Source organism: Herpailurus yagouaroundi, unplaced genomic scaffold (genome assembly GCF_014898765.1).
Source record: "Herpailurus yagouaroundi ecotype Mexico unplaced genomic scaffold, PumYag 215, whole genome shotgun sequence".
Classification (NCBI taxonomy): Eukaryota; Metazoa; Chordata; class Mammalia; order Carnivora; family Felidae; genus Herpailurus; species Herpailurus yagouaroundi.
In genome coordinates this window covers 6,848,541-6,871,389 of record NW_024412446.1, presented here as the reverse complement: position 1 = coordinate 6,871,389, position 22,849 = coordinate 6,848,541, and the positions used below count along the sequence as shown (strand labels likewise).

At 53.0% G+C, this 22,849-nt stretch overlaps 1 protein-coding gene across 5 annotated transcripts; it reads left to right on the top strand.

Moving 5' to 3' along the window:
• The first annotated feature begins 192 nt into the window (after positions 1-192).
• Positions 193-17,568, top strand: FLOT2 (flotillin 2). 5 transcript variants are annotated; one of them, XM_040455373.1, is made up of 11 exons: positions 193-356; positions 6,990-7,071; positions 10,027-10,117; positions 13,747-13,870; positions 14,283-14,401; positions 14,519-14,632; positions 14,734-14,853; positions 14,943-15,157; positions 15,567-15,750; positions 16,059-16,208; positions 16,286-17,568. In XM_040455373.1, the coding sequence occupies exons 1-11, from the start codon at positions 308-310 to the stop codon at positions 16,322-16,324; spliced, it is 1,287 nt and encodes a 428-aa protein (XP_040311307.1). In that variant the 5' UTR covers positions 193-307; the 3' UTR covers positions 16,325-17,568. The 5 variants fall into 5 exon arrangements, with proteins under 5 accessions (XP_040311307.1, XP_040311306.1, XP_040311309.1 ...); XM_040455372.1 differs by lacking the exon at positions 10,027-10,117 and adding an exon at positions 12,659-12,749 and having other exon boundaries at positions 194-356; XM_040455375.1 differs by lacking the exons at positions 193-356; positions 10,027-10,117 and adding exons at positions 11,477-11,542; positions 12,659-12,749.
• The last annotated feature ends 5,281 nt before the right edge of the window (positions 17,569-22,849 follow it).

Sequence of the window (22,849 nt, the reverse complement as noted above, 5' to 3'; positions counted from 1 at the left end):
GAGGTGAGGCAGGGCCGGGAGGTCGTTATGCAGGCGGCCGGGGGGAGGGGAGTGGGGGGCGCCTTCCCGGGCGCTGTGGAGCTGGGCCTTGGGAACTGAAGCGCGTTGACTGCCGCCTCTCGCCCGCCGGCCCCGCCCTCCGCCGCTACACTTCCGGTGGGGCTGCGGCCGCGGAGGGGCGCGGGCGGGCGCGCGGGCGGCCGCTGGGGGTGGCGGGATAGGCTGGGCGCGGCCGGCGGTGCGGGCGGTGCGGGCCGTGCCGTACAGGTCTCTGCGTTCCCCGCGGGCCCTCCGTCCCACCGGCGCCATGGGCAATTGCCACACGGTGGGGCCCAACGAGGCGCTGGTGGTTTCAGGTGAGAGGGCGGCGAGGGGGTTGGGTCTGGGGCGCCGGGGCGGAGAGGGTTGGGACGCGGGCTGTGCCCGCGAAGGTGGGTGAAGAGGGGGCGCGGGGTGGGTGCGGGGCTGGGGAGCTAGCGGGGACGGGCTAGGCCGGGGAGGGGCTCAGAGGGCGGAGGGCAGTGCGGAAGGTGGGGGCGCGGGTGTTGGGCCCGAGAACCTTACAGGAGGGGACCCCCCATTCTCACACTTGCGGTGTTCCGAGCCCTCGAGACTCTCCCTCCCACTGCGTGTTTTCCCGTGTTTATTCCCTCCTGTCTCCGCCTCCTCCTTGGGCACGGTCTCCTCCCCTCTACTCCACTGTGGCCTAGGGGGTCCCGAACTGAGGCCGTGGGGAGGGGACCCGTGGCTCCCAGAACGTAGCGGTTTGGCTGGATTCCAGGGCCCGGCCCTTGGGGTGGGTCTCGAGGCTTTGGAGGGCAGGTGCCTGCCTGGGGATGGGGCCCTGGGACGGGGATCCTTTTGTTCCCGTTAATTCTGAGCGGGTTAGGGCTTGCTGGGGTTTACTGGCACTGCCCACCCCCGGAGATGCGGGTGCGGCCTCTACAGGTTGAGAAACCGGGTTCTGGGCTGTGTCGCCACGGTTGCAAAATGCTACCGACTCCAGAATTTCTGGGAGCTTAGGTGGGGCTTGACTGCTGTGCTGGGGAAGGGAGAGGTATCTTTGCCTTAAGGCTGCTTTTTAAATTGTGTATTTGGGTATCTTGAAAGGTGGCTGAAGCCTTTCAAGCCACCAGTTTGTGCAACCCCTGGCTGGCTCACAGGTGCTGGGAAGGGTGGTTTCCTGACAGCTTGGAGGCCTGTGGCTGCAGGAATCCTTCAGGTCTTACTTCCTACTATCAATGTCAATTTCCAGCCTGTGTGCCGAGTTGTTAGGGCTGGCTACAGAAGTGGGTAGAAGAGGGTGAGCTAGACCAGGGTTTGTAGCTGCCCCCTGGGGAGGTGTGATGAATCCACTGGGAACTTTTACCCCAAAACATGGCCCCTGGCTCGGTTTGGATCTCAAAATCAGTCTCTCCACTGGGACAGGAAATCCCGGCCCTCCCTGATCAGGACCCTCCTACTCTTGTAGGGAAGAGCAGACAAGACCAGAGGTGGCCTTGGGATTTAGGAGGGAGACCCCCAGAGAGCACTGAGGCCAGACTTGCACCTGTCTCCCAGACCCCAGTCCTAAAGAAGACGTTGAGAACCTGAAAATCTGCATGGCACTTTCTCTTGTAGACTTTTCTTTCTGGAAGTCCAGACCCTGAGCTGAGGAGACAAAAGCTCCAATCCTGTCCCTGTGGAGAGACTAAGGGGTGAGAGGAGCACCTGAGTTAGGCTGCTCTGTACCTTCCACTTGCCGGAAATCTGGTCCTCTGGCCAGAGGCCAATGCAGTGGCCTCCCTCCCCTGTTTTAGGAAGGAGCGGAGGCCGAGCCGAGAATTGAGGGCGCTGTAGTCAAGGAAAGGTAGGAGAGAAGAGGGAGGGATAAGGCTCGGGATAACAACCTGGGGATTTGAGCCGATCAGACGGATAGAGATGCAGCTCTCCCTCACAGAACTCCCAGCAGAGCAGGGCAGAGCAACCACTCCCAGCCCTGCCCCCCACCTGGTTACTTAAGCCTGCATCTATCTAGGTCTGGAGGCATCACATTCAGCCCAATTTGAGAAGGATGCCGTTAAATCTCCTGGTCATCTTCTGCACCTGAAAAGGCTGGAGGATTTTCCTGGTTGTCTAACCTCCCTTCTTCATTCTGTAATATCAAACCTTTTTGTGTCTCTCTCTCTCTCTCTCTCTCTCTCTCTCTCTCTCTCTCTCCTTTCAGCAATTTTAAAGGGGGAATCCAAACACCATACATCTTTCTCTCATCTCTGCACTAGGTCAGAGGTTCTTAACCTGGGGTCCGTGGGTAGAATTTAGAGGTCTGTGCGTTTGGATGGGGGAAAGACATGCTCCCGACCTTGTCACTAACCTTAATTGAAAGTTAGCCTTTCTTCGGATTATAAATGTCAGCCACAATCCATGTTAACATTAGCAGGTATTTTCCTACCATACTGCCATTGTAGCAGGTACCTTTGAAGTCATTTATGCTCTCACTGAATTCTGCTTCTGAAACCATCACTACACTGTATGTTAACCAACTTGGATTTCAATAAAATTTCTTTAAAAAGTGAGTAGTTTTAGCATCCCTAAATTCTACTCCTGAAAGCATTACTACACTATATGTTAACTTAGATTTTTTTTTATTTTTTTTTTTAATGTTTATTTATTTTTGAGAGAGAGACAGAGCATTAACAGGGGAGGAGCAGAGAGAGAGGGAGACACAGAATCTGAAACAGGCTCCAGGCTCTGAGCTGTCAACACAGAGCCCGACGTGGGGCTCGAACTCACAGACCGTGAGATCATGACCTGAGCCGAAGTCGGACCCTTAACCGACCAAGCCACCCAGGCGCCCCTATGTTAAATTAGATTTAAAAAATATGTATATATATATTTACGCTCATCAGTACTTGAAGTTTAGCTAGTTATTAACCACTAGATTTTATTATTTAATGTGTTACTATTTCACACCTATTACTATGTATTACATGTCACACATTTGGTGGTTTTAATAATTATCAAATTAATAAATAATTTGATAAATTATTTTATTTGACAAATAAATTTTTATTTGACAAAATTATTTGACAAATAAATAAATAATAAACTTTCAATATAATTGTTTCTTATGTATTTTATGCATTTATCAACATTCCTGCATTGCTGGACTACTAACAGTGGCTGTGGCTCAAAAGAGACTAAATCCCCCTTGTAGAGTATGGTCTTCTGGAGTAGTGGGAAGAAGGTAGAAGAGAGGCAGGAAGGGAGCAGAATATTCCTGAGAAGGTAGAGAGATGGACTAGGTCTGGAGGGGCTAAGAATGGAACAGAGGTTGGCGTGTAATTCTTCAGCTTGGATACGGACAGGGCAAAGGCAAGTAAGTTGAGTTAGAAAAAGTGAGATAAAATTAGAAGAAACTTCCAGGTGTGAAGAGAGTGAAAGCTAGGGACGTCAAGGAAGGGGCACCTGAGTGTCCTCTCTTGGGCGTGGTGCTCAGGCTCAGTGTGACCAGGAATCTGGGAGGGAGATGCCTTTCAGGGCAGGAAGCTGCTGGGGGTGGGGCAGACTGGCAGTACGAGCTTCCTGTTGTTGCTACCCCTGGGAACTTGGCCATGTTGCCCTTGGCCAAGGCCCAGCTTCGGCTGTGGCAGCCTGCTCTCAAGGTCAAAGAATAAGTTAAAGGTATAGGGTGGACACCCCCTTCCCCCACGCGATCCCACCCCACCTCTACCGCTTCCACCCCCAACACAGTGAGAAGTGCCCTGGAGCCCGCTGGAGGCCCCAGCCCTCACCAGGCCCAAAGTGAAACAAGCTGTGATTTTTGACCCTTTCGGTTTCTCCAGATCCCGAGATGGCTTAGGTTTCAGGTTGACTGCTTGTCCTTAGAGGCCTCCCTTACCCCACTCCCCAGGGCAGAGAAGCCTACGCTAGCTTCCCTTGAGCAACAGCCTTGTGGACAGTTATTTCCCCCCCAGAGAAATAGGCCTCTTTCCTCCCCTACTCACACTGCGGGGCTGCGCCTTACTCCCTGGACTTCTGGCTCAGTTCCTTGCACACTGTGCACAGAGGCAGGCCCAGGAAACTGGGTTGGCTCTCGGGGAGCAGTCTCAGACACCAGTTCTTTAAGGTGACAGGCTTTCTGCACTAGTGAGGTCTTTGTCCTTCACCTCCACCTGTCCAAAACTTGTCTCCAGTTCCCTGTTCTCTGTGTTGTCTCTGGTTCCGTTGTTGACTTCACCACCCACTCAAACCTGTACTCTGGAGGTGCACCCATGTGGTAGCCAATAGCCACTTAAATTTAAATTAAATCAGAGGAGAGCCTGGGGGGTTCAGTCAGTTAGATGTCCAACTCTTTTTTTTTTTTTTTTAATTTTTTTTTTTTACGTTTTATTTATTTTTGAGACAGAGAGAGACAGAGCATGAACGGGGGAGGGGCAGAGAGAGAAGGAGACACAGAATCGGAAGCAGGCTGCAGGCTCTGAGCCATCAGCCCAGAGCCCGACGCGGGGCTCGAACTCACGGACCGCGAGATCGTGACCTGAGCTGAAGTCGGCCGCTTAACCGACTGAGCCACCCAGGCGCCCCTAGATGTCCAACTCTTGATTTCGGCTTGGGTTGTGATCTTGCAGTTCATGAGATCGTGCCCTGAGTCCAGCTTTCTGCTGACAGAGCGGACTCTGCTTGGGATTCTCTCTCCCTCTCTTTCTTCCCCTCTCCCATGTGTATGCGCGTTCTCTCTCTCAAAATAAATAAACTTAAAAAAATTTTTTTTATTAGAAATTCAGTTCCTCGGTTGTACCAGCCACATTTCCAGTCCTCAGAAGCACATGTGGCTAGTGGCTGCCATATTGCACAGTGCAGCCATAGAACATTTCCACCCCCTCAGTTCTCTTGGACAAGACTGCTCTAGAAGTTACTCCATGACATCAGCCACCATGTCTTGCCTAAGTCACTGCAAGAGGCTTCTACCCAATCTCCTTGGCCACCCTGCCCCCTTCTTCCACCTTGTGCAAAGTGGTGTTTCTAAAAGGTAAATGTAATTTTGTTGCTCCTCACCTTAAATCCTTGTGTGACCACCCGCCCCCCCCGCCATCACACACACACACACATACACACACACACACACACATATACACACACACACACACACACACACACACACACACACCCAGCTCTTTGGCCTGATACGTGAGACACTCTATGATCTGGCCTCTGCCCCTCTACCCTGCTTGTACCCCGCTGTGGGTCCTCAGAGACACTGTAACCCAGCTACATGAAACTACCCCTCACCCTTGACCTTTGGAGGCACACACCCTAAGGCTTTCCTGGAAACTGAAGTCTGTGAATACAGAAATGATGACACCCACTGGCTTTTTCCCAAATCCCATTTCCTTTGAATCATGTTTCCTGCACATTTTTCTGCACTGCAAGGAAACTGCCCCTCTAGCTTTTACTAAAGTTTTCTTGAACTCGGTGAATAATTTTGGTATTATCAGTTCACAACAAGAATTTCAGGAATTGGTTCTTCTCACTTCTGCATAGACATTATGCCAGCATGCTGGACATATCTACAGCTGGATCCGAGTTGGGGCCCGATTCAACATTCTGTTTAGTTGATATAGTTTTCAGGAACCACTTCCTTAAACAAAAATTTTTTTTTTACGTTTGTTTATTTTTGAGAGACAGAGAGAGACAGAATACAAGCGGGGGAGGGGCAGAGAGAGAATGAGACACAAAATCTGAAGCAGGCTCCAGGCTCCGAGCGGTCAGCACAGAGCCTGACACGAGGCTCAAACCCATGAACTGTGAGATCATGACCTGAGCCAAAGTCGGACGCTTAACCAACCGAGCCACTCAGGCGCCCCATAAGAATGAACCACTTCCTTTTTAGGCCTTTTCTCTTTGTCTCCACTTCTGCCACTGGTACCACTGGTTGGCCTTTGTTTTGAGGCCTTGCCTTCCCCATTCACTCCCATAAGAAGTACACAGTCACTCTGAAGCCCTGGAAGTAGAGAACCAACCTTACTGAGATGTGTCTGCTGGGCATGAGCAAGGATCCCATCTTGGCTCCAAGACACCTCTCTCCCTTCAGCCTCCCAGTGCCCCCCCGCCCCCCGTGTGCCCTGCACCCCTTCTTGTTCTGCACACTCCCTGGCACATGGTATTACAATTATCTCAGGAAAAGTTCCCACCTCCTTCAAGATAGAAATTGTAGGAGCGCCTGGGTGGCTCAGTCGATTAAGCATCCAACTTCAGCTCAGGTCATGATCTCACGGTTCATGAGTTCAAGCCCCACGTCGGGCTCTGTGCTGACAGCTCAGAGCCTGGAGCATGCTTCGGATGCTGTGTCTCCTTCTCTGCCCCTCCCCCACTCGTGCTCTGTCTCTCTCTCAAAAATAAATTAACATTAAAAAAAGACAGGAATTATAAATTAAAAAAAAAAAAGATAGGAATCGTATCTTCATCTCTTTATTCCTAGCACAGAAACAGTCTCCTTGTTTGCTGAATGAATGGTTAAATGAAAGATGAAGCTTTTCCTGCTCACTCCTGCCCACTGACTTCTGTTCTCTGAAAGTGCTTACATGTGGAACCACTCACTGGATAGCCTTCTTTCTATGCAAATTGTCTACCAAATTGTCTGTCTCCCTTTTTTTTTTATTTAAAAATTTTTAATGTTTATTTATTTTGGGGAGAGATCGAGAGCAGTTGGGGGAAGGGCAAAGAGAGAGGGAAAATCAGGCTCCAGACTCTGAGCTGTCAGCACAGAGCCCAGTGCAGGGCTGGAACTCACGAATTGCGAGATCATGATCTGAGCTGAAATCAGAGGCTTAACCGACGGAGCCACCCAGGCACCCCTATCTGTCTCTCATTTTTGTGTAAGCTCAGCACCCAACAGTGGGGTTTGTCAACTGTCAGAGTGAGTAAAGGCCCAGAGTTGCTGTTGGAGGGATGGGGGGTAGACAAACCCAAGAACTGACTGACCAGCAGTGGTTTGCTTTGCTCTCCAGGGGGCTGTTGTGGTTCTGACTATAAACAGTACGTGTTTGGCGGCTGGGCCTGGGCCTGGTGGTGTATCTCCGACACTCAGAGGTAAGGGCCCAGGGGCTGGGGAACCTGGCATCCTGGTGGGCAAGGGAGGAAAGGGTTTCCAGCCTTCCCCGCTTCACCCCCCGGTCAGCTAGAGCATCCTCCCTTGCCACATTCCCATGCTGGGGGCCTTCTAAGAAGCAGGTGAGATGGGTTGCACAGGGACACAGGGGGTCTGTCTGCGGGCACCTTCTCCTTAGTGGGTATGCTTTTTCCACTGGAGACGTCCCTTCTGTCCCAGAGAATCCAGGGTCATGCCCAAGCAGAATCCTGACTCCCTGAGCCTAACTCAGTTATTCTTGCAGCCCTATTCCCTGTGGAGAGGAAGGGCTGAAGAGACCCACACACGCCCTCACCCGTGCAGGCCTGGACAGTGTAGGCAGGGCTAAAGGGCAGAGAATGACGGGTGCACATTGTGAAGGGCTCCATGATAGCCGCAGCTTACCGACAGGGGGTGGGGATCTAAGGAACTGGTGCCGGGCTGGGCAAAACAGGTCTGGGCCTCCTCAGTCAGTCTGGAAAGACTCACCAGAGGAAGGGACATTGCAGCCCCCCAGAGGGCCCACCATCCGGCTCTCCCTGGGGCTCCCCCAGAACCCTCAGCGGGACCAGACTTGGCCTGGGCCTCTCCTGGCTCCCTCACTGCCTACCCACAAGGAGAAGAGGTGTGCCAGCCACTTTTCCACCGTCACCCCCTTCCTGACTATGCCCAGATCCTTCCAGGCCAGGACCCACGCAACAGGGAGGGGAAGTGATGGCCACCCCGGAGGGAAAACAGCGGCCATTGCGGTGGAAATCCCCCTCTGGCCCAGCCCCCCCCCAGTCAGCAGAGAGAGGCCCTCCGTGGCTGCGCCGAGCTCTACGCTTGAGACTCCAGGGGGACTGAGGGTGTTGGCCAGGGTCAGGGCCATGGGGAAGCAGGTCACCTTTTTAACTTCACTGATTTCCCGTAACCCCCTCTGCTCTCCCCTCACTTTGTTCTGCCCGAGTTGAAGAATCCTGGGGGACTCTCCTGGCTCAAGGCCAAAAGTGTCCGAGAGTATAACCAGTAGTGATCACAACTTCTTCTCAGGAGGACACGAGGCCCTCCTGAGTGGGCCAGTGGCCTGTCGGAAGCCATGGGGTGCCCTCTCCAGAGGTACTGTCACACCACCCCACATGCCTTGCAGTCCTGGGATGACCGAGTAAGTCGTCCAGACACTGCGGTACAGCCAGTCCTGGAGAGTTTGCAACTTTACCCAGAGACTTGTCCCGCGCAGGCATCCACTGCTAGGGTGACCCGCCTGCAGCCCTTTCTCTACGTTCTTGGCACCCCCTCCTGCTTTTTGCTCCAGGCAGCAGAGTCCCAGGACAGGAGAGCCAAGCTTCTCTGACAGTACGTTTGGAAGTAAGGAGTGGAGAGTGGAGGGCCTTGTACGTCATCCTGGGAAACTGACCTCACACACCCAGGCTTAGCATTCTCCCTCTGGTGCCACTTGCTGGGTGGTCTAAGCCTGGAGCCCGCCCCTTCCTGGGCTCTGTGTCCAAGGGCAGTCCCTTCCCCGACCCCTAGCCTACCTGAAGGACGTCTCTACAAGCTGGGGCTTCTATTTCCCTAGGCCGGCAGGAAGAGCCCCTCAGGTCAGAGTAGAGACTTCTAACCCAGCCTGGATTCTAGCCTCCCCTTCGAGATACTTTCCGCACACCGCCCTCCAGGTCCCCCACCTCCGTTGTCAGCCGTTCTTCGCCAGGCTCGATGAAACCCTGCCTGCTGCACTTTGCCGCCACATCCTGTGCTGTCCTGAGGCCCTGATGTGGCAGCTCTCTCCCTTACCTGAGTGAATCCTCCACCTCTGGCATCTGAGCTGCAGCCTCCTGTCTTCCCTCCTTCCTTCCCTCCTTCCCTCCCTCTCTCCTATCTCCCTCTCTCCTCCTTCCCCAGAAGAGAGCTTAGTGGGTTCCTGTCTGAGTCCTCTCAGGCCAAGGAGTGCCAGTATCAGGGGCTCAAATGAAGGCAACCTTTCCACACCTGCACGGCCAGAGCCCCCCGGACTGGCACTGTGCTGGGTGAGGCGGGGCTCCCATCCCCCACCCCCATCCCCCAGTCCGCCTGCCTCTGCTCCTTCAGCTTCTGCCACTGTCCTCCCTTCTTCTGGTTGAAGGAAACTGTCCACACTGTCAGCATCCCGGCTTCTGCCTGGCCTGCCACCCTGCACTCACTCGCACACACATGCTGCGCGAGGGAGGCCCAGCTAGGGTGGCCTAAACAGCTTCAAGACGCTTCATTTTCTTTGCCATGACTCTCTTTGCCTCTGCCCAACTTTGGAAATCCCAAAGTGAATTACCCCGTCACCTCCCAGTTGTCCCTGTGAATATTGTGGGAGGGACACGCTTTCTCCTCCAGCCTTCCTTGACACCTAGCCCCCCAAATCAGAAAATCCAAGGTTTTCTTTGGGCTTTCCTGGCCCTAAATTGCCTACTTAGTGATATGTAACACAAACCCAAGCAGGATTTGGTATTTGCTGTGGTTCATTAATCCCCAGAGTGGCCTCTTCTGTCCAATTTCTGGAAACACAGGTTTGCCTGTGTTTGGAGAGTAGAGCTGACACTAAGTCTCCCAGACTCTCCTGCCAGGAGTCTGCCAGGAGTTTCCTGGGAAAGTGAGGTGGTGGGCAACCCAGGTGCCCTGTGCACAGGCCTCCTGACCTCAGGTCGTAGGCTTTTTCCCCAGCCCAGCCGCTCCTCCTTAGAGGAGTATGGGAAAAGAGACCCAGAGGCCTCAGGCCAGCAAGGGGCCTTCCTCTGTCCCCCTACAACCCTAGGCTGAGCTGGCAGTAGAGGGCTAAAGTACTAAGAGCAACCCCGCCCTGCCCCAGGCATCCGGCATCGTTGCTTGTCTGGTAACCACTGTGTGTGTTTGCTGTGTCCCCTCCTACCCCTTCCTTTCCCTACCTCTCCCTCCCCCTGGCTGCTCCTCAGACTGTCTCTGGAGGTTATGACCATCCTGTGTCGCTGTGAGAATATTGAGACGTCGGAGGGGGTCCCGCTATTCGTAACAGGGGTTGCACAGGTAATAACCCACCTGCTTCCTCCTCTGTGTCTAACCTTCTCTCTTCCTGCCCAGCGGGGCCTGGCAGGCAGGAGCCAGATGGACTCCCCTCCGAAAGTGTGCCTCCCTCCCCTCTGTTCCCGCCTGTGCTGCCGTGGGTGCCAGGATGGACCCCTAGAGATCCCCAGCTCCCTTGCCCTCACTGACCGGGGCTGCTAGTGGGGAAAGAGCAAGGGATTCTGGAACCCCTCCCAGGTCCACTAGTGAATGTCCTTGGATGCCAAGGGGTAAGTTGAGGCAGGAGACACAGGCCCCTGTGTGCCAGAACTCGGCTGTCTGGACAGGAAGGGTTCAGTCCCAACCACTCCAGGTCCTGCGGAGCCCGTTGCCAGCCTTCCGTCCATGCTGACACCCCAGTGTCGAGCCCTAGCCCTCCTTCTCACAAGGCCAGAAAATGGGTCCCATGAAAAGTTCTGTTCATTAGGCTCCTCCGACCTCCTTGCCAGGCATCAGCAAAATGAGCCTTGGCCATTCCCTGCTCCTAGTTTTTGTTGAGAAGGCTTTGAGAAAATCTTTTGTCACTAAGATTTTAGTTTCCCTGTGTGCGAAGTAGGGGAATCATGTCCTCTACGTGTTCTGTAGGGATATTGGAAAGGCAAGTCAAACAACATGAGGGCTTTTTGAGATTTTTGGAAAAGAAGTGCTAGAAAAACCTAAGCTTTTATTATTAATCTGGTCTCACTCTGTGTGTGTGTGTGTGTGTGTGTGTGTGTGTGTGTGTGTGTGCATGCGTGCGCACATGGGTGTGTGGTATTTTTAAAGTTCATTTATTTTATTTAAAAAAATTTTTTAATGTTTATTTTTGAGAGAGAGAGACAGTCAGAGCATGAGTGGTGGAGGGGCAGAGAGAGAGGGAGACACAGAATCAGAAGCAGGCTCTAGGCTCTGAGCTGTCAGCACAGAGCCCAGTGCGGGGCTCGAACCCACTGACTGTGAGATCATGACCTGAGCCAAAGTCAGACGCTCAACCGACTGAGCCATCCAGGCACCCCAAGTTCATTTATTTATTTTGAGAGAATGTGAGAGAGCAAGCAGAGGAGGGGCAGAGAGAGGGGAAAAAGAGAATCCTAAGCAGGCTCCACGCTATCAGTGCAGAGCCCAACACAGGGCTGGATCCCACCAACTGTGAGATCGTGACCTGAGCCGAAATCCGAGAGCTGACCGCCCAACCAACTGAGCCACCCAGGTGCTCCCCAGTCTCACTTTGAAAAGCAAGTGGCCCGATGTCTCACTCTTCACTGCCATGCAGCTGTAGCCAATGAAACCCATTCCTGAGCCAGGGTGTTCGGTAACTCCCAGCGCTTTCTTTGTAATATGCAGGTGGTCATCTTCATTGCTTCCCTCAGCAGCTCCCTGTTGAGCGCCTTCCCAGTTCCAGGCACTGCGGTGAGCATCGGAAAGCCCCTGCCCCCTCAGAGCCTGCATGCTGGGCGCCCAGACCGGAAGGGCCCAAACATCATCTTACCAATCCCCTTACCTTGCTGGAAATTGCCCTTCCGGCTTCTCAGGCACAACCCCGCACCACCTCTCCCTTCCTCACCCAGCCTGCCGGCTCTAACGGGGAAGGGGACTGTCCCCACCTTACCCACTCCTTGTAGCTGTGCGCAGGCAGGCTTCGGCACGGAGGCCTGAGAAACTCAGAGCACTTTGTGTGGAACCGGTAGGGTCCCAGCCTCCCTCGACACCCTTGGCTAAAGAAACCCTGCTCTGCCTCCAAACTGCTACTGACTTGAGACAACTGCAGATATCTATGTCCCTTTTAAGCTGGGTGATGTGGACCCTGGAGATTGTCTGGGCCAGGATGCCCTCGTGTGACCTCAGCCCCGGTTCCCCACTTGAGCCACCTGGGCCCAACCCCAGAGGGTAGGTTTCAAGTCCAGCCTGTTGCTGGGTGGAGGGACTAGGCAGGACTCCCCTGGCCAGGCGCAGACGCAGGGTCACCTCTGTCTCGGCCCAGCAGCGGGCATACTCCTAGTACGCCAGGCTAGTAGGCAGGGCTCTCTGGGCAGCCTCCCGGGGTGCCTTGAGGACAGGTGAAGGCCCCTGGGGGGACATTCAGATGGCATCCGTGGATGACCCACACAGCCCAGCTCGGAGTACCAGCACTTACGTGTTTTTCCCAGGACACATACACACACACACACACACACACACACACACACACACACAGCTACACCTGGACTCTCCGCACTGGCCCAGACCGCCCACCACCACTGCTCTACTTCCTTTCCCTACTCTGCAGGCCAGGCTCATCTGAGCAGACATGTGTGCCGTGGGCAGAACACTTACACTGCTTCCCCCGGAGCCACCTGCACCCGCGCTGCTCTGCCTTCCCACCCATCTCCCCACAGACTCCTGACTACGACCCCTCAAAGCACCCACCCCACCCTCTGCAGCAGGACCCCTGGCCTGTCCCAGTCGGAGCAGTGAGGTATTGGACTCTCCCCACACCCCAGGCCCTGGGCCCCCAGACCCATGCCCCTGTTTTGCATTTCTTGGCAGGATTTCCCTAGAGATTATGACGTTGCAGCCCCGCTGCGAGGACGTAGAGACGGCCGAGGGGGTAGCTTTAACTGTGACGGGTGTCGCCCAGGTATAGTAACTCAGCAGCCCCACGCATGTCCATTGAGCTGCCTCGTCCCTGTGCCGGGGTTTGGGGGGAGGAGGAGAGGACAGCAGCCAGGGGCAGTCTCCCTCCAGTGCCCCTTCCCCTGCCCCCCTTCCAAGAGAGGGTCATCGTCACCGGAATGTGCTCACTCGGCCTCTTGGCCACTCAGTAGGACTAACAGACACCCCTTCTCTCCTCAGCGGGCTCGCAAGAGACAGAACCAGTGCTGAGGGCTCCTGGCTCACTAACCCCACCCCATTCTTTGCAGGTGTTGGAAGTGCCACGCCCCAGAATCCAGGCCTTCCCTGTTCCCTGGGGAGGGGGCTAAAGGGGACCAGAGGGGAGGCCACGTGAGGCAGAGGAGTTGTCGGAGGCTGCTTTATGTTCCCAGCTCGGGGCCAGGGTGAGGGGCTTCCTGCTCCAGTCCAGTTCTCAACGTCACAGGGCAGCAAGGTGCAACCATGCTATAGGCTCCTGGTGAGGGGTGGTTGGCTTAATACCTCGGGTATGAAAGGCAGGTGGATACCCACCCTCGGTGGCATCCCCCTGGACCTGTCTCCTGCCCTGTCCAGGCTCTCTTCCCTAGTCTGTGTATCTGTGTCCCTATCACTCATTTTCCTTTTTTCCCTCTCTGCCCCTCAGCCTGCAGGTCTCCCACCTGTGGGGAGACTGCATGGGAGGAATTGGCTAACGAGGGAATAGTGAGTGGGCTGAGGGTGGGGAGACGAGCCCCAAGTGCCCAGCAGAGAGGCCGTGTCAGGGCCCGAGGCTGTCAGTGAAGATAAAAATTGTCAGTGTAACAATTCCATGTGTGCTCTCCCCACCAGAGGCCTCAGACAGACTCTGTCCCCTCCTGGCCCCTAGGCCTCCGGGTCTGAGAAAAGAGGGGAGGGGCACAGCCACCGTCCTCCACATCTCTGGGTCTGGGGACTCCATCTGCCCCCCTCCAGACTGGTTCAGGTGCCTCTGTGACTACTGGCAGGTGAAGATCATGACGGAGAAGGAGCTCCTGGCAGTGGCCTGCGAGCAGTTTCTGGGCAAGAACGTGCAGGACATCAAGAACGTCGTCCTGCAGACCCTGGAGGGACACCTGCGCTCCATCCTTGGTAAGGCCCTGCCCCTCCCAGGGACCCCTCTGCTGCCTTTGAGGAACCTCGCAGGCTCTCCAAGCCAGGGCCAGGGAGGGGCGTGGGGCAGGGCAGGGAGGTCTGTCAGTCCCACCAAGGTTTCCTTTCCAAACTTCAGGTGACTTGAGGGAAAGGGGAGGGCATTGGGATGGGGAGGTGAGGGGCCGCCAGTCTGGCCAGGCTCCTGGTGTTGCTTGAGACACTTTTCCTCATCCAGCCTGGACTCTGCAAGAGGAGGCTCAGTGTTAAATACTGTGAAGAAGAAACCCCGGGAAGACCCAGCTCAGACTGCACTACGTGGGCATGCAGTCAGACTGCTGCTTGTATGCCTCGTCCCTTCTGCGGTGGGCTGGGCCCCCAGGGAACCAGCCCATGATCCCTCTGTTCCCAGGGACCCTCACCGTGGAGCAGATTTATCAGGACCGGGATCAGTTTGCCAAGCTGGTGCGGGAGGTGGCGGCCCCTGATGTCGGCCGCATGGGCATCGAGATCCTCAGCTTCACCATCAAGGTGCAGTGCGATAAGAAGGCTGCAGCCCCCCACGTCCCCCTGGGAGGGGGGTGTTGGCAGGAGGGGCACCTCTGTACCTATGACTCTTCCCAAGGATGACTCCCCCTTTCCTCCCAGGACGTGTATGACAAAGTGGACTATCTAAGCTCCTTGGGCAAGACACAGACTGCCGTGGTACAGAGAGATGCCGACATTGGGGTGGCCGAGGCCGAGCGAGACGCAGGCATCCGGGTACGTGGGCTTTCCTTCCTGCCCCCAGGGCCAGGGATCTCGGGGGGGTGGGACCATGGTAGGTTGAGGGAACCCTCAGCACCTGCCCCTCCTGCTGCCAGGAAGCCGAGTGCAAGAAGGAGATGCTGGATGTGAAGTTCATGGCAGACACCAAGATCGCCGACTCCAAGCGAGCCTTCGAGCTACAAAAGTCAGCTTTCAGTGAGGAGGTCAACATCAAGGTGAGGAGTCGTAAGGCATCCCAGGTTGGGGCTCAGGGCTCGGGACCTGGCAGCCAGCCTCTGACATGCTGCCCTTCTTCCTGCCGCAGACAGCCGAGGCCCAGCTGGCCTATGAGCTGCAAGGAGCCCGTGAGCAGCAGAAGATCCGGCAGGAAGAGATTGAGATTGAGGTTGTACAGCGCAAGAAGCAGATCGCAGTGGAGGCACAGGAGATCCTGCGCACAGATAAGGAGCTCATTGCCACAGTGCGCTGTCCTGCCGAGGCTGAGGCCCACCGCATACAGCAGATCGCCGAGGGTGAAAAGTGAGCGCCCCTGGCTGAGGGGGGGACTAGTCAGGCTCCTCTCCCATCCACCTCTCCAGCCCCAGCGTGGAAGCCGCCTCTCCCAGCACCTGCTGACTGAGGTGGGGGTGTGCCGCCTTCCCAGTGGGATTGCCGTTGGGAAGGCTGAACTAGATAAAGGAGACCTGAGGGCCCGGTATGGTACCTGGCACAGCGGGCATCCTGGCCAGTCCCTGGCTAGTCTCTCCCATTTGCATCTGGCAGCTGGTGGCCTCTCTCTGCCAGAGCCTGAAGAAGGCACCTCCCTCCTTAGGTCCCCAACCCCTGACACCCGGCAGAGCAGAGGGCTTGAGGGTTTGCTGGCCCCCAGGCAAGGCTTGAGGGCCCCCTGGCACTTTGCACTGATGCTGCCTGGCCTGAACTCCTTCAGGGTGAAGCAGGTCCTCTTAGCACAGGCGGAGGCTGAGAAGATCCGCAAAATCGGGGAGGCGGAGGCAGCAGTCATCGAGGCGATGGGCAAGGCAGAAGCTGAGCGGATGAAGCTCAAGGCTGAGGCCTACCAGAAATATGGGGATGCAGCCAAGATGGCCTTGGTGCTGGAGGCCCTGCCCCAGGTGAGGCCTTTGCCCCGGGGTGGATCCGGCTGGGCCTTGTCAGGAACACAGCGACGGGCTGGCTAGAAACATTAAATGTGAGAGCGCTCGGCGGGGTGGGGTGGGGGGGGGGGTGGCAGGAACCCTGCAACAGGCACAGGCCCATCCCTGGCCCACTGGGTCTCACTGACCGTGGCTTGCAAATAAGAGCCACCCAAGCTGGGATGGGGTTTAGGCGAGGTGGAGAAAGGAAGGGGAGATGCTGGACGGGGCAGGGCAGGAGGACAGAGCGCACCAAACCGAGCCCTCCCCCCACCTCCCCCACCTAGATTGCTGCCAAAATCGCCGCCCCGCTGACCAAAGTCGATGAGATTGTGGTCCTCAGTGGGGACAACAGCAAAGTGACATCGGAGGTAAACCGACTGCTGGCCGAGCTGCCGGCCTCTGTGCACGCCCTCACAGGCATGGACCTCTCTAAGGTGAGTGCTGGCCGCCTGCGGGTGGGGCAGTCACGGGCCGCAGAGCCGAGGCCTCACGGCGCCTCCCTTCCTTGCAGATACCCCTGATCAAGAAGGCCACGGGCGCACAGGCGTGAGGCTCCCAAAGACCTACACCCGTCAGCAGCCGCCCGCCTCTCCCTCCAGCACCCGTTTTCCTACCACAGCGACAACGGGAACGCTACTGACTCTGGTGCCTTATTTTGTAGGGACCAGAAGTGCTGCGTGTTCAGGCCTTCTGTGGCTGTCTTCCCTTCTGTCCTGTCTCTAGCTGTCTCCTTCCTCTCCTCCCCCCACACCTTCACTTTCACTGCCACATTCATCTCGTTGGTCTCTTCCACCCTCCTCTCCCTGTACGTCTCCTCCTTTGTCTGTCTTTTTCTGTCCCTCTCTGCTCCCACCCTCTACACACATCATGTAGTTTAAGCTAAAGACGTGTATTATAATCACTGTCTGTCTCGGGGGGCAGTAGCCCTGCTGCTCCTCAGAATCCTGGTGCCTTGAAGTTCTCTGTGCATCTGTCCATCCTCCCCGTGGCCCTTGCCAAAATTCGGCATGGGTGCGGAGGGTCTGGGTAGGATGGCCACCCTCCCTTCTCTTGGCTTGGTCTTCCCAGCCCTAAACCCGACCCCAGGAAGTCCCCAGCCTCACCTGCTCCAGACCCCCTCGGCCTAGCCGGGCACTGCCCTACTTCAGCCTCCCCCAGCCCCAGGCCTGCTCTCCTACCTTAACCTCTCTCTCTCTACCCAGGGGCAGAGGCAAGGCCTCCTGTCTATAGCAGCTCCCTCAGTTTACTACTGCCTTAGGAGGCCCCTGCTTGTGCTCAGGGAAGTCCCCTTCATGGACATGTCCCTACTAGGTGGAGTGGGGCTTGGTCCCAACTCTGCTAAACTCTTTTGGGATCAGGGTCTAGCCCCACTGGGGACTAGAAGGTGTGTAGACCGTCTTCCTGCTAGGGCTGTGCTGTCCTGGGTATCGGGCCAGGCCCTTCCAGTGGGCAGGGCTGTGCCAACCCTATACAGAGTTGAGTGCTGTAGACTGGCCAGACTCTGTCATATCCCCCGTGCCATCTTTCCTTCTGGCCAGAGTGATAGGGTTCCAGCCATGGGGAAGCAGCCCAGTCCTCTGTCTTCTTGCTCTAGTGGAGACAGAAGAGCCCGGGGCCCAAGCATCCTGGCAGGGATGCTGTGGGTGTCCAGCAGTCCCAGTGTCCCACTTCTGGCTCTGCCCCAGCCTGTGTAGCTGTTCCTGCATGTGGATGCTGCATGTCTGGTCTGGGGCTTGGATGCTGCACTGCCCCATTGCCTGTCCCTTCTGGTAAAATAAAGATCTGTTATGCCTATGCCCTGTATCGTCTCTTCTGTGAGAGTGGAGACTAGGAAGCAAGAACTAACCAGGGGACATCCCCTGCCCATATGCCCACTCAGCCTCACAGTTACACTTTGTCTGTTCTTCCCCATGGTAGCCACTGGAGGGCATCAGCACACTGGCCTTGCCCCCAGCAGCATCCTGGGGCAGGGTGGCCATTGGCCCAGGTGCTGTGTCCAGATCTGAGCCTTGGGAGACCTGGCTCCATCGCAGGCAGAAGATGGAAGGGGCTGCCCGGCTCATCTCCCCACTGTGTCCACCCTGAGCCTCACTCAGTACTGGAGCCCGTTTCTCAGGCGTTAAGAACGTGAACTCTGGAATCAGACTGCGTGGGTTTAAGTTTTAGCTCTATTGTTACCACCTGTGTGATCTTGAGCAACTATCTTTATCTCTCTGGGCTTTAGTATTTTTCTTTTTCTTTTTTTTTTTTAATTTTTTTTTTAACGTTTATTTATTTTTGAGACAGAGACAGAGCATGAACAGGGGAGGGTCAGAGAGAGAGGGAGACACAGAATCCGAAACAGGCTCCAGGCTCTGAGCTGTCAGCACAGAGCCCAACACGGGGCTCGAACTCACGGACCATGAGATCATGACCTGAGCCGAAGTTGGACGCTTAACCGACTGAGCCACCCAGTCACCCCTTCTTTTTTTCTTCTAATTTATTTTGAGAGAGAGTGTGCATGAGCAAGGAAGGGGCAGAGAGAGTGAATCCCAAGCAGGCTCTGCACTGTCAGCACGGAGCCTGATGCAGGGCTCAAATTCACGAATCGTGAGATCATGACATGAGCCAACATCAAGAGTCAGACGCTTAACTGACAGTCATCTAGGCATCCCTAGATCCACATGTGTTTTGTGACAGAAGTGGCAATGCAGAGCTATGGGAAAGGACAGTCTTTTCAATAAAAGATACTAGATATCTGTGGGAGGGGAAAAAAGTGGTTCTTGACCCTGAACCTCACATTGTACACAAAATCAGTTCCAGATGGACTGTAGTTCTAAATGTGTAAAGTAGGATAATAAATGTGTAGAAAATAACAATATCTCCAGGACTTTAGGGTAAGCAAACATTTTTTTTCAAATGTTTATTTATGAGAGAAAAAGAACACAGCAGGTGAGGGGCAGAGAGAGAGAAAGACACAGAATCTGAAGTAGTCTCCAGACTGTGAGCAGTTAGTGCAGAGCCTGACGCGGGGCTCAAACTCATGAACTGTGAGATCAGATCATGACCTGAGCCAAAGTTGGACACAACCGACTAAGCTACCCAGGAGTCCTGGAGTTTACTTTATTTATTTATTTATTTTATTTATTTTTTAACGTTTATTTATTTTTGAGACAGAGACAGAGCATGAATGGGGGAGGGTCAGAGAGAGGGAGACACAGAATCCGAATCAGGCTCCAGGCTGTGAGCCGTCAGCACAGAGCCCAACCCAGGGCTCGAACTCACGGACTGTGAGATCATGACCTGAGCCGAAGTCGGCCACTTAACCGACTGAGCCACCCAGGCGCCCCTAGAGTTTACTTTAAAAAAAATAAATAGGGGAGCCTGGGTGGCTCAGTTAAGTGTCTGACTCTTGATTTTAGCTCAAGTCATGATCTCACTTCGTGAGTTCAAGCATTGCATCAGGCTGTGCACTGACAGCAGGGAGCTTGCTTGGGATTCTCTCTCTCACTCTCTCTGCTCCTCCCCTGCTCTCTCTCTCTCTTTCAAAATAAATAAATATAAACTTTAAATAATAAATACCAGAAGGAAAAAAAATATTTGTTGTTTATTATTTTGAGAGAGAGAACATGACAAGGGGAGGGGCAGAGAGGGAGAGGAGAGAGAATCTCAAGCAGGCTCCCCACTGTCAGCACAGAGCTTGATGCAGGGCTCAAACTCACAAACCATGAGATCATGACCTGAGCCGAAATCAAGAGTCAGATGCCTAACTGACTGAGCCACCCAGGCGCCCCGGGAAAAAGGTTTTAATTTAAAAAAAAAGAATATTTATTAAAAGACATATTAATCTCCAGGGATTACACTAAACCGAAAGAACCAATCCCAAAATGTTACATGTTGATTTCACTTATATAACTTTTATTTGTAATCGTGGTAAAATACACGTAACATAAAATTTAGCATCTTAACCATTTGTAAGCATACAGCTCATTGATGTTAAGTGCATTTACACTATTATGCAACCATCACCACGCATCTCCAGAACTCTTTTCTTTTTGTTAAACTGAAACTCTGTACCCATTAAACAATAACTCTGCCTCAGTCCCTAGGAACTACCAACCTACTTTCCGTCTCTATGAATTTGGCTACCCTGGGTACCTCATGTAAGTAGAATCATACAGTAGTCATCTTTTTGTGTCTGGCATCTTTCACTTAGCATAATGTCCTCAAAGTTCATCCATGTTGTACCATGGTCAGAATTTCCTTCCTTTTTTTAAAATTTTTTAAAAAAAATGTTTATTTTTGACAGAGCATGAACGGGAGAGGGACAGAGAGAGAGAGGGAGACACAGAATCCAAAGCAGGCTCCAGGCTCTGAGCCATCAGCACAGAGCCTGACGTGGGGCTCGAACTCACAGACCACGAGATCATGACCTGAGCCGAAGTCCGCCGCTCAACCGACTGAGCCACCCAGGTGCCCCAGAATTTCCTTCCTTTTTAAGGCTGAATAACATTCTATTGTATGTATATACCATATTTTGTTTATTCATTCATCCATTGATAGACCCTTGGGTGGGTTACTTCCATGTTTTGGTTATTGTGAATAATGCTGCTATGAACATGAATGTGTAAATATCTCCTCAAGATCCTTCTTTCCATTCTTCTGGGTCATATGAGAATTCTATTTTTAATTTTTTGAGGACTTATACTGTTTTCCACAGCAGCCGTACCACTTTATATTTCCACCAACAGTGTAAGAGTTCCAATTTTTCCACATCATTGCCAACACTTGTTTTTTGGTTTTTTTTTTAAAGTAGACATCCTAATGGGTGTGAGATGTGTCTGACATTTTTGAAATGACAAAATTTTACAAATGGAGAACAGATCAGTGGCTCCCAGGAGTGGGAGTGGCAAAAGAGAAGTGGGTGTGGTTATAAACATTAGGGCCCCTGGTGCTGGAATCTTCCCGTAACTTTACCATGGTGGTGGATACATGAACATATACAGGTGGTAAAATTTCATGGAGCTTAACAGACACACACATAAGTGAGCACAGCTGAAACAGGAAATCCGAATAAAATGAGACTATATCAATGTCAACATCCTATATTTGGCTGTGGTTATATTATACTGTAGTTGTTTGCAAATGTCACCATTGGAGAAACTGGCTAAGGAATCTCTCCATATTATTTCGTACAACTGCCTGCGAATCTACAGTTAGCTCAATAAAAATTTTCATGCACACACATGAAAACCCACTGAAAGACGGAGAAGGCAAGCCTCAGAATATAGGAAAATATATCTGCAATACATATATCTGGAAAGGAAAAAAAAAAAAAAAACCTAGCATCCAGAATGTATTTTACAAATCAATAAGGAAAAAGATGACCAGGCAGAAAAACAGACAAATGATGGGCCCCAGCATACACAGAAGGGTCAGTCAATGTATGGAAACACATGTGGCAGGGGTGCCTTGGTGGCTCATTCGGTTAAGTCTCCAACTCTCGGTTTCAGCTCAGGTCGTGATCTCATGGTTCACGGGATCAAGACCAGCATTGGCCTCTGTGCTGGCAGCACAGACTCTACTTGGGATTCTCTTTCTCCCTCTCTCTCTCTCCCTCTGCCCCACCCCTGCCTTTTCTCTCTCTTCCTCTCTCTCAAAATAAATAAATAAGCTTAAAAAAAAAAAAAAAACGTGGCAGATCATATTTTGCAAAGATAGTGGCAACAGTTATCCATTCTACACGTTCCTCTTACTGTAACTTTTCACAGTCTTTCCAATTAGAAGCAGAGCCTATGCCCCCTTCCTTGAAGCTGAGTAAGTAGGCTTTTGTGACTATTTAGGTCAATAGAATATGACGGAAGTGATACTATGTGACTTCCAAGTCTACATCACAAGACACAATGTAGATTCTGCTTTATTTGCTGGAATACTCAGTCTTTACAGTCACTGTGTAAGCCGTCTGTCCATTCTGAGGTGACAATGGTGTGAGGAAACCCAAGCAGACCGACCACACGGATAGGCCCTGAGCCACGTGAAGAGACAGATGCCTGGCCAGCCCCCAGCTGCTCCAGCGCCCATCTGCCTGCATCCACGTGAGAACATCTAAACCAGTTCTGCCCAGCCAACTTCTTGAAATCCTGACCCTCAAACCTGAAACCGTGCGAGATAGTAAAAGGACTGTTCATTGTTTAAGCGTCTACATTTGGGGATGATTTGTTACACAGCAATGGATAATGGGAATAGCAGCCTAACTCCATTAGGCTTCAGAGAAGTGCCAATTATTATATATATATTGGGGGTGGGAGAGAGAGAGAGAATGTGAGCAGGGGAGAGGGGCAAAGGGAGAGAGAGAGAATCTTATGCAGGCTCCAGGCTCAGCATGGAGCCCAACTCGGGGCTCGATCCCACAACCCTGGCATCATGACTTGAGCATCAAGAGTCAGATGCTCAACCGACCGAGCCACCCAGGCACCCCAGGAAGTGAGAACTAAATCCAAAATGGAAAAAAAAAAAAAAAAAAAAAGCTATCACTACACACCCACCAGAATGACCAAAACGGAAAAGAGTGACAAGTAGGTGAGGATGTGGATCAGTTAGAACTTTCATACACTGCTGGAAGAAATGTAGATGGAAAAACCACTTTGAAAATATATTTGAGAGAATCTACTACAGTTGAACATAAGCATATCTTTTGTTTTTTGTTTCTTTCAGGATTAAAAATGTTTTAAGTTTATTAATTTGAGAGAGAGACATTTGTCCTCCTGCATTTAAAAAAAAAATGCAGGAGGACAAAACAGCCTCCTTCCTGCTAAATTAATCAGGCGAACTAAGTTTGCAGCAAAAGCAGTGCTCTCAGTACAGGTGCTGAGTGAGCTCGGGAAGTGGGTCTGTGGCTCTGCACAGCAACAGAAGCTATCAGTGATTTGGAGCTCTATTTCTTTTTTAAAAATTTTTTTTTCAACGTTTATTTATTTTTGGGACAGAGAGAGACAGAGCATGAATGGGGGAGGAGCAGAGAGAGAGGGAGACACAGAATCGGAAACAGGCTCCAGGCTCTGAGCCATCAGCCCAGAGCCCGACGCGGGGCTCGAAC